We start from the raw sequence: 11557 nt of genomic DNA on the forward strand, positions 1-11557 counted from the left end.
GTGATGTTGTACAGGTCAGAGCTGATGATGATGATTGACAGGTCAGAGCTGATGATTGACAGGTCAGAGCTGATGATTGACAGGTCAGAGCTGATGATTGACAGGTCAGAGCTGATGATTGACAGGTCAGAGCTGGTGATTGACAGGTCAGAGCTGATGATTGACAGGTCAGAGCTGATGATTGACAGGTCAGGTATGACGCTGAATGACGCTGGACTCTAGTGACTGACTTTGAAAAGCTGGCCAGGCTCTGCACCACCTTGGCGATGAGCGTGAGTGTTCTTGAGGTGCGCTCGGACGGATACTCCTGCGTCAGATTGAAGAGCGACGGAGACATGATGGCCGGACACAGGAAGCGCAGGAAGAGGGAGGAGCTGATGAGGCGGTCAGCGATATCCTCTCGACCACGCTCAGCACAGCGCACACGCCAGGAGGCAAACACCTCCTTCAGCTCGCGAGGGAACACACTGCAGACAGAGAGATGGGGGGAGAGAGTGTGTGTGTGAGAGAGAGAGAGAGAGAGAGAGAGAGAGAGAGAGAGAGAGAGAGAGAGAGAAGAGAGAGAGAGAGATTCAAACACCCCCCTGATTAATCCATACATTTTATTATATACTTATATATATATTATTTAAATATATAAAAAAATATTTTAAAAAAGCAATCAAAATAAAACATTTATTAAAACTAAATCATTATGTAAAATGACTCCACTTCCTGCTTCGCTACTGTTCGGACGCTCTTGCTTACTGCTCCGCGTTTTGCTCTATCGCTTCTATATTTTATCTCATAACTTCAACTTCAGCAAATCAACACAGCGCTCAAACAACAAAGATTGACTTCAACGATAAAACTAGAAACTCTGGAGACTGGATTACTACAAAAAAGTGGAACATTTCATCTGACCAGCCTCCACACTGCCATCAGCTTACATTCCGGAAGGGAAAACACAGCTGCCTACTATCGAAAGGATAAGAAAATGCCTCTTTTAGTTCAAGAATCTACTTGCTGCACAAACTGCCACAGACTTTCACAACGGATTGCAGTTCTTCAAACAAAGTTATTTGGGGAACCAGCAAACCGGACGAATCACACAGCAGAGCTTCATCAAACAGCCGGTGAGTCCCTTAAATATAGTGCTAGACAGTAACTGATCGACACACTAATCGATGGCACAAACAGGGGGCAAGACCCAAACACACTCGAGACATCAGATTGTCACGAGCTTCATATATTGCTGCAGTAGCATGCTCTACCCCAGACACAAGGATTGCAAACACTAGTTTCCGACCACCATCGATACATCTCGAAAACAGATTTGAAGTATTAATGAATGAGGGTGATGAATCCCCAAACGTGATGAATGTGATCGAACACGGATTGCATCAGCCCACAGCTAACACTAATGCTAACAGGCGCTCAAGGTCGAGCAGACAGCGGCCCTCAGCTCAGAGCGCAGCCGAGCCAAGGACTCTGATAGTGGGTGACTCTACAGTCAGAAACATTCGCAGCAGAGATACAACTACATGCTGCCTTCCACAAGCAACAGTTTCTGATGTAAACAGGGAAATTCAGAACATTCTGATGAAACATAAGACTGCAAATCAACTAATCATTCATGTGGGGAAGAACGATATTCAGAGAGAGCAGTCAGAACTCATTAAAAGGGATTTCAATGAACTTTTTGAAACACTTAGCAAACTGAAAGTTCAGCCGTTCATCAGTGGACCACTGCCACCTCCAGCAAGAGGAACTTCGACAACTTCAATCTCTTCTGGAGTCAGAGACAACTGTTTACATCAAATGGCCTCCACCCAAACAAACTTGGTGCAAGAGTGTATATCACAAACCCAGACTCTTTTAAAGGGGGGTGAAACACTCAGTTTCAGTCAATCTCATGTCAATCTTGAGTACCTATAGAGTAGTATTGCATCCTTCATATCTCCGATAAGTCTTTAGTTTTATTATATTTATAAAAGAAATATGGGCTGTACCGAGTCTTTCTGGAAAAAACCGAGCGCCTGGAGGCGTATCGTGTGGGCGGAGCTAAAGAATGATGAGGCGTATCGTGTGGGCGGAGCTAAAGAATGACGAGGCGTATCGTGTGGGCGGAGCTAAAGAATGATGATCGCGAACAAAGTGGTGACGTCCTCAAACGTGGAGAAACCCATCGCTATCTCAGCTAATACAGATAATGATCCAGAATCAGATCTGAGGCAGAAATAAATTGAACAGGAGAAGCGGCAGCAGCAGGACGTCCGTCTCTGTGGGATGGACTGTATTTAGTGGCCTGTCAACATTTGTGTGTGTTTACTCGCAGTTTATGAGGACATGATTCGGTTTATGGACTATTGTATGAGACTAAACCTTAGCAGCAGCAAGCAAAACGGTTTTGCATGTCAGACTAGTGTAACGTTATACAGAGAACAGCAATGGAGTCCGTTAGCGCATTTGACTGACGAAGCACGCGATCGTGTCGTTTACTGATGTTTACTCACGCGACGATAGCCAACAGCACAGACATCTGAAGCAGTTTAACTCACCGGCTGCTTCCAAAGCAGGACCGAACCTTTATCGCTGGGACCGCTCCGTCAAAAACACACTTCTTTGGTATGATTTGGTGAAGTCCTGACAGCAGTGACCGTGGAGATCCACTTTGAGACGCGACTGAAGCGATGTTGTGAAGCTTCCCGTCATTTCTGCGTTCAAATCGGTTCAAATGCAGCGCTGCCTTCCCAGAATGCTGTGCTGAAGCGCTGAAGTCGCTCGACGTCACCCAGAGGAATAAAGTCGAGCGCGGCGCGACAGAAGTGTTCACGGACGACTGGATCTGCAGCTGAGAGTGTGTATGGGCGTGCGTTTGCTCTCTCGCTCTAGTGACGCGCACACACACCCTACCGGGAGAAGAGCCCGTACGGCCCATACAAGGACCTTCCGCTCTATTAATGTCAAGCCGACCCATACTCGAAAAAAACTCTCCGAAACTTGTGAGAAACCGGAAGGAGTATTTTTGACACAGAAATACTCCATCAAACGTCCAACATTAGTTTCTGAAACTTTGTCTGTGTTTAGGATGGGAATCCGAGTCTTTAACAGTGGAAAGCTCAGTATGCAGGAAACAGCATTTCACCGCCCCTTCCCTTTAAGATCCAGAAAACTATAAAGACGTGTTCTATTCTCATGCAGTAGAAGTAGAAGAGGTTCAGTCAGAACGCTGCATCTGGAACTGATGAGGGATAATATGAGCCATAAATCTTCTGCTGACACGCTTTATTAACATCACAACTGACGTAACATTTGAAAAACTCAACCGGTTTATTAATACAGTCATGTAAACTCTGCTTACTTCCATTGTCAGTTTACTGGTTTGCATGTAAACGGGGAAAAATGGTTATTTCAATAAGCTGATTTTTTGAGTTATCAGCTCACTGGTCTGCATGTAAACGCACCCAATGATAAGACCACGCAGCCACAACAACCATTCCTCACAAACACACTCCCAGCTGAGCCCTGCCCAGAGCTCACCACAGACAGACTGTGATGGATTAGAACTTCTCCAAGATTCAGCACCCAAGGATGACTTTCTAGAAAATGGACAGGGAAGCCAGGACAACATACTTCAGCTTCCGATAACACCAGAGCAAGAGCCCCTCTCACCGGACATGTCATTCCTCTCTCCAGCATCCCCGCATCTGGGCTTCTCAGAGAAAATGGAGGAACTGATTTTTGTTGGAACTAGACTATCACACTCAATTGCTGCGAGCCCTCAGATATCAACCAAAAATCGTCAAGCCTCACAACCACCAAAGCCTGTGGGCCCAGCTCGCCCTCCTCCTGTGAGATGTCTTTGGTCACAACGCCAGGGCCCAAAAACTCCTCCATCTGTTGTAGATGAACCAAAAACAACTGATTCCAGCTCTCAGTGATGTGTTTTGGGTCCTCGCTATGATAACAGTAACTTTATCAAATGTTTACAAAACAAGTGGGAACCCAGTGTGCCTGCCTCTTTCTCTATCTCTGTTCTGTTACGTGACAGAAAGTCTAAGGCCTTGTCAGGCCGTTTAACAAACACATCCAATCTGCTGCCTGTTATTCGTCAAACTAAGACTAATGTGGGGGATATTAATACTGTTAAGTTAGCACTTTTAAACGTCTGTTCACTTAAGAACAAATCATTTCTAGTCAGCGACTTAATAACCACAAACAACCTTGATTTTTTGCTTCTAAGGTGCTCCACGCATCCTGCTTATCATTATTTATAGGCCTCCGAAATACTCTACAGGCTTTACTGAGGACTTTACAGAACTGTTATCAATAATTTCCTCAGAGTTTGACTGTTTTGCTATTGCTGGGGATTTTAACATTCACATAGATAATATTGAATCCAGTACAACAAAAGAGCTCATGACTGTTCTTAACACTTTTGATTTGACACAGCATGTACATGGACCCACACACAATCGTGGACACACTCTAGATTTACTCATCAGTAAGGGTCTAAACATTTCATCAGTTGTTATTAAGGATGTGACGTGTGGCGGCTGGAACTGACCAATGGGAGTTGATGATCTTGCAGAGTGCGAGCTCACAGCACATGCGCAGGTTGGCCTGATGGTCGGCCAGGACAGATGGAGGCGTTCGCATCGGATCCACCTCACAGTTCTCTTCAGACTCATACAGAGCCCGGATAAACTCACCTGCAGAGAAGACTTCATTATAATCATCACACACACACACACACACACACACTCACACACACACACACACACACACACACACACACACACACACACACACACACACACACACACAGACACACATTTCTCCTCCGACTCATACAGAGCACGGATAAACTCCCCTGCAGAGAAGACTTAATCAGCATCACACACACTCACACACACTCACGCACGCACGCACACACACGCGCACAAACATACACACACACACACACACACACACACACAATCACAGATTCACGCACGCACACACACACACTCACTCACACACACTCACACTCACCGATGGTTTCCTTCAGATAGCGGTGCGCCATGAGCTTCAGGAACTCCTCGATGGCTTTGGTGGCGAGTGTGTTCTCTCTGAAGATCAGATGCTCACGGTCCATGAAGCGGTCCACCTCACACATGGCCATATCAGACAGGAAGTCCTGAAACACACACACACTTGACGTCAGTCACTTGTGTGAGGAGCTGTGTCTGCGTGTGTGTGTGAGAGTGTGTCTGTGTGTGAGTGAGTGTGTGTGAGAGTGTGTCTGTGTGTGTGTGAAAGTGTGTGTGTGAGTGTGTGTATGTGTGTGAGTGAGTGAGTGAGTGTGAGAGTGAGTATGTGTGTGTGTGTGAGTATGTGTGTGATTGAGTGTGTGTGTGTGTGTGTGTGGTGTGTGTGTGTGTGAAAGTGTGAAAGTGTGTGTAGTGTGTGTATGTGTGTGAGTGAGTGAGTGTGAGTTTGTGTGTGTCTGTGTGAGTATGTGTGTGATTGAGTGTGAGTGTGAAAGTGTGTGTGTGAGTGTGTGTATGTGTGTGAGTGAGAGAGTGAGTGTGTGTGTGAGTGAGTGTGTGAGTGAGTAAGTGTGTGTGTGTGTGAGTGAGTGTGTGAGTGTGAGTGTGTGAGTGAGTGAGTGAGTGAGTGAGTAAGTGAGTGATTGAGTGATTGAGTGAGTGAGTGAGTGAGTGTGTGTGTGTGTGAGTGTGTGAGTGTGTGTGTGAGTGAGTGTGTGAGTGAGTGTGTGAGTGAGTGTGTAAGTGAGTGTGCGTGTGTGTGAGTGAGTGAGTTTATGTGAGTGAGTGAGTGGGTGTGTGAGTGTGTGTGAGTGAGTATGAGTGAGTGTGTGAGTGAGTGTGTGAGTGAGTGAGTGTCTGTGAGTGAGTGAGTAAGTGAGTGTGTGTGTGAGTGAGTGAGTGAGTGAGTGAGTGAGTGTGTGTGTGTGAGTGAGTGAGTGAGTGTGTGAGTGTGTGTGAGTGAGTGAGTGAGTGAGTGAGTGTGTGAGTGTGTGTGAGTGAGTGAGTGAGTGAGTGAGTGAGTGTGTGTGTGTGTGAGTGAGTGAGTAAGTGTGTGTGTGTGAGTGAGTGAGTGAGTGAGTGAGTGAGTGAGTGTGTGAGTGAGTGAGTGAGTGAGTGAGTGTGTGTGTGTGTGTGTGTGTGAGTGAGTGAGTGAGTGAGTGTGTGTGTGTGTGTGAGAGTGAGTGAGTGAGTGTGTGAGTGTGTGTGTGTTCTGACCTTGGCCTTCCCAGTGCTCTGCAGGATATGCACCAGTGCACAGGCCACTTCCTCTTTGCTCTTGGCGCTCAGCAGCGGCTCCAGGACTCCACACAGCGTCCTGTAGTTGTTGGTGACGTACTCCGCAAACTCCTTGTAGAGCTCCATGGGCAGGATGTTCATGCTCTGGAAGCGAGCCTTGAGCCGCAGCGAGGCGTTGATGATCTTGCCTCCGCTGCCGCCTCCTTTGGCCAGAACGCTGGGCTGGATGACCGGGTACCACTGCTCCACAAACTGGCGGCCCGTGATGCTGGGGATGGGGATGCTGACCAGACCCAGATACGTGCTCTTCTCCTGCACACACACACACACACACGCTGGTTATCTACAGCAGGGCTGTCAGATTGGGCCCGGGCCCCTCAAGGGGTGTCTGGGACCCTCAGGAGTGTCAGGGGCCCTCAGGGGTGTCAGGGGCCCTCAAGGGTGTCAGGGGTCCTCAGGGGTGTCAGGGGCCCTCAAGAGGGTCTGGGGCTTTCTAGGATGTCAGGGGTCTGGGGCCCTCAGGAGTGACAGGGGACTGGGGCCCTCGAGTGGGTATGGGGCTCTCTAGGGTGACAGGGGTCTGGGGCCCTCAGGAGTGACAGGAGTCTGGGGCCCTCAGGAGTGACAGGAGTCTGGGGCCCTCAGGAGTGACAGGAGTCTGAGACCCTCAGGAGTGACAGGAGTCTGGGACCCTCAGGAGTGACAGGAGTCTGGGACCCTCAGGAGTGACAGGAGTCTGGGCCCTCAGGAGTGACAGGAGTCTGGGGCCCTCAGGAGTGACAGGAGTCTGGGGCCCTCAGGAGTGACAGGAGTCTGGGACCCTCAGGAGTGACAGGAGTCTGGGACCCTCAGGAGTGACAGGAGTCTGGGGCCCTCAGGAGTGACAGGGGTCTGGGACCCTCAGGAGTGACAGGGGTCTGGGGCCCTCAGGAGTGACAGGGGTCTGGGGCCCTCAGGAGTGACAGGAGTCTGGGGCCCTCAGGAGTGACAGGAGTCTGGGACCCTCAGGAGTGACAGGAGTTTGGGGCCCTCAGGAGTGACAGGAGTTTGGGGCCCTCAGAAGTGACAGGAGTCTGGGACCCTCAGGAGTGACAGGAGTTTGGAGCCCTCAGGAGTGACAGGAGTCTGGGGCCCTCAGGAGTGACAGGAGTCTGAGACCCTCAGGAGTGACAGGGGTCTGGGGCCCTCAGGAGTGACAGGAGTCTGGGGCCCTCAGGAGTGACAGGGGTCTGGTTCCCTCAGGGAATGTGTGTGTTAGTATGTGTGTGAGAGTGTGTGTGTGTGTGTGTGTGTGAGTGTGTGAGTGTGTGTGATTATGATGATAATTCACCCCGTGCGTCCTGCAGTGAGTGAGCTTGTATAGCAGCGCAGCACAGACCTTCCGTCTCTTCTTGTCCGTCTCCTTGTACAGGTGCAGCCTCAGGCTCCGGATGGCCGGCAGGTTGTTGAACTCGAAGTGTTCTCCCCAGAACACGGTGTCGGTCCGTGGCTTGCTGGTGGTGCGAGCGTACAGCATATCATCAAGGCACAGCTCGCAATAATAACGCTTCTTAGCCGGAAGATCCCGGGCCTCGATGATCCACAGCTTCAGCACATTATCAACACGCCGGCTGTTATCCTGCACACACACAAACACACACATGATGAGACACACACCTGTCTGTCATCAGACTCTGGACTCATGGCCTTGTGCTGTACTACCTTATTGGGTTTGATGGCTCGCTGCAGATTCTCGATCCATTTGTCCCTTTCAGCGGCGGATCGGCACGCGAAACACTTGGTCCCGGACGCCGTGGTCACCTGACGGTCAGAGAGTCAGTGTATCAATCATATTAAATCACACTCAATCATACTCAATCATACTCAATCATACTCAATCATATTTAGTCATACTCAATCATACTCAATCATCCTCAGTCATACTCAGTCATTCTCAGTCATACTCAATCATATTCAATCATACTCAATCGTACTCAATCATACTCAGTCATACTCAATGATACTCAGTCATTCTCAATCATACTCAATCATTCTCAGTCATACTCAATCATACTCAGTCATACTCAATGATACTCAGTCATTCTCAGTCATACTCAATCATACTCAATCACACTCAATCGTACTCAATCATCCTCAATCGTACTCAATAATACTCAATCATACTCAATCATATTCAATCATTCTCAGTCATACTCAATCATACTCAGTCATACTCAATGATACTCAGTCATTCTCAGTCATACTCAATCATACTCAATCACACTCAATCGTACTCAATCGTACTCAATAATACTCAATCATACTCAATCATATTCAATCATTCTCAGTCATACTCAATCATACTCAATCATACTCAATCATACTCAATCATATTCAATCATACTCAATCATATTCAATCATACTCAATCGTACTCAATGATACTCAGTCATTCTCAATCATACTCAATCATATTCAATCATACTCAATTATCCTCAATCGTACTCAATAATACTCAGTCATACTCAATGATATTCAATCATACTCAATCGTACTCAATCATCCTCAATCGTACTCAATAATACTCAATCATACTCAATAATACTCAATCATACTCAGTCATACTCAATCATACTCAGTCATACTCAATCATTCTCAGTCATACTCAATCATTCTCAGTCATTCTCAATCATATTCAATCATATTCAATCATACTCAATCATATTCAATCATACTCAATCATACTCAGTCATACTCAATCATTCTCAGTCATACTCAATCATTCTCAGTCATACTCAATCATTCTCAGTCATACTCAATCATTCTCAGTCATTCTCAATCATATTCAATCATATTCAATCATACTCAATCATATTCAATCATACTCAATCATATTCAATCATACTCAGTCATACTCAATCACACTCAATCATACTCAATCACACTTAATCATACTCAATCATATTCAATCATACTCAATCATACTCAATCATATTCAATCATACTCAGTCATTCTCAGTCATACTCAATCATACTCAGTCATACTCAATCATACTCAATCATACTCAATCATATTCAATCATACTCAATCATACTCAGTCATTCTCAATAACACTCAATCATATTCAATCATACTCAGTCATACTCAATCATATTCAATCATACTCAGTCATTCTCAGTCATACTCAATCATTCTCAGTCATACTCAATCATACTCAATCATACTCAATCATATTCAATCATACTCAATCATTCTCAATTATACTCAATCATACTCAGTCATACTCAATCACACTCAATCATATTCAATCATACTCAGTCATACTCAGTCATTCTCAATCACACTCAATCATATTCAATCATACTCAATCATACTCAGTCATACTCAATCATATTCAATCATTCTCAATCATATTCAATCATACTCAATCATACTTAATCATACTTAATCATACTCAATCATATTCAGTCATACTCAGTCATACTCAATCATACTCAATGATACTCAGTCATACTCAATCATACTCAATGATACTCAGTCATACTCAATCATACTCAATCATACTCAGTCATACTCAATCATACTCAGTCATACTCAATCATTCTCAGTCATACTCAATCATACTCAGTCATACTCAGTCATACTCAATCAATCTCAGTCATACTCAATCATATTCAATCATACTCAATCATACTCAGTCATACTCAATCATATTCAATCATTCTCAATCATATTCAATCATACTCAATCATACTTAATCATACTTAATCATACTCAATCATATTCAGTCATACTCAGTCATACTCAATCATACTCAGTCATACTCAATCATACTCAATGATACTCAGTCATACTCAATCATACTCAATCATACTCAGTCATACTCAATCATACTCAGTCATACTCAATCATACTCAATCATATTCAATCATACTCAATCATTCTCAATCACACTCAATCATATTCAATCATACTCAGTCATACTCAATCATATTCAATCATTCTCAATCATACTCAATCATACTCAGTCATACTCAGTCATACTCAATCATACTCAATGATACTCAGTCATACTCAATCATACTCAATGATACTCAGTCATACTCAATCATACTCAATCATACTCAGTCATACTCAGTCATACTCAATCATACTCAATGATACTCAGTCATACTCAATCATACTCAATCATACTCAATGATACTCAGTCATACTCAATCATACTCAATCATATTCAGTCATACTCAGTCATACTCAATCATACTCAATGATACTCAGTCATACTCAATCATACTCAATGATACTCAGTCATACTCAATCATACTCAATCATATTCAGTCATACTCAGTCATACTCAATGATACTCAATGATACTCAGTCATACTCAGTCATACTCAATCATACTCAATGATACTCAGTCATACTCAATCATACTCAGTCATACTCAATCATACTCAATGATACTCAGTCATACTCAATCATACTCAATGATACTCAGTCATACTCAATCATACTCAATCATACTCAGTCATACTCAGTCATACTCAATCATACTCAATGATACTCAGTCATACTCAATCATACTCAATGATACTCAGTCATACTCAATCATACTCAGTCATACTCAATCATACTCAATGATCCTCAGTCATACTCAATCATACTCAATGATACTCAGTCATACTCAATCATACTCAATCATACTCAGTCATACTCAGTCATACTCAATCATACTCAATGATACTCAATGATACTCAGTCATACTCAGTCATACTCAATCATACTCAATGATACTCAGTCATACTCAGTCATACTCAGTCATACTCAATGATACTCAGTCATACTCAGTCATACTCAATCATACTCAGTCATACTCAGTCATACTCAATCATACTCAGTGATACTCAATGATACTCAGTCATACTCAGTCATACTCAATCATACTCAATGATACTCAGTCATACTCAGTCATACTCAATCATACTCAATCATACTCAATGATACTCAATGATACTCAGTCATACTCAATCATACTCAATCATACTCAGTCATACTCAATCATACTCAGTCATACTCAATCATACTCAGTCATACTCAGTCATACTCAATCATACTCAGTCATACTCAGTCATACTCAATCATACTCAATCATTCTCAGTCATACTCAGTCATACTCAATCATACTCAATCATACTCAGTCATACTCAGTCATACTCAATCATACTCAGTCATACTCAGTCATACTCAATCATACTCAATCATACTCAGTCATACTCAGTCATACTCAATGATACTCAGTCATACTCAGTCATACTCAGTCATACTCA

The 11557-nt window shown here is 44.3% G+C and overlaps 1 protein-coding gene across 6 annotated transcripts in view; it reads right to left on the minus strand.

Moving 5' to 3' along the window:
* The window catches only part of syngap1a (synaptic Ras GTPase activating protein 1a), a 78477-nt gene that overhangs the window by 18209 nt on the left and 48711 nt on the right, over positions 1 to 11557 (minus strand). For all 6 annotated transcript variants that reach the window (XM_067424833.1, XM_067424834.1, XM_067424835.1 and 3 more), the window contains 6 exons: positions 7953 to 8051; positions 7630 to 7869; positions 6231 to 6563; positions 5017 to 5161; positions 4550 to 4694; positions 231 to 467 (listed from right to left, as the gene is read on the minus strand). In XM_067424833.1, the coding sequence (XP_067280934.1) occupies positions 231 to 467; positions 4550 to 4694; positions 5017 to 5161; positions 6231 to 6563; positions 7630 to 7869; positions 7953 to 8051 (1199 nt within the window). The remainder of the gene's footprint in view (positions 1 to 230; positions 468 to 4549; positions 4695 to 5016; positions 5162 to 6230; positions 6564 to 7629; positions 7870 to 7952; positions 8052 to 11557) is intronic.

The sequence above is a fragment of the Pseudorasbora parva genome, chromosome 19 (assembly GCF_024679245.1).
Source record: "Pseudorasbora parva isolate DD20220531a chromosome 19, ASM2467924v1, whole genome shotgun sequence".
Classification (NCBI taxonomy): domain Eukaryota; kingdom Metazoa; phylum Chordata; class Actinopteri; order Cypriniformes; family Gobionidae; genus Pseudorasbora; species Pseudorasbora parva.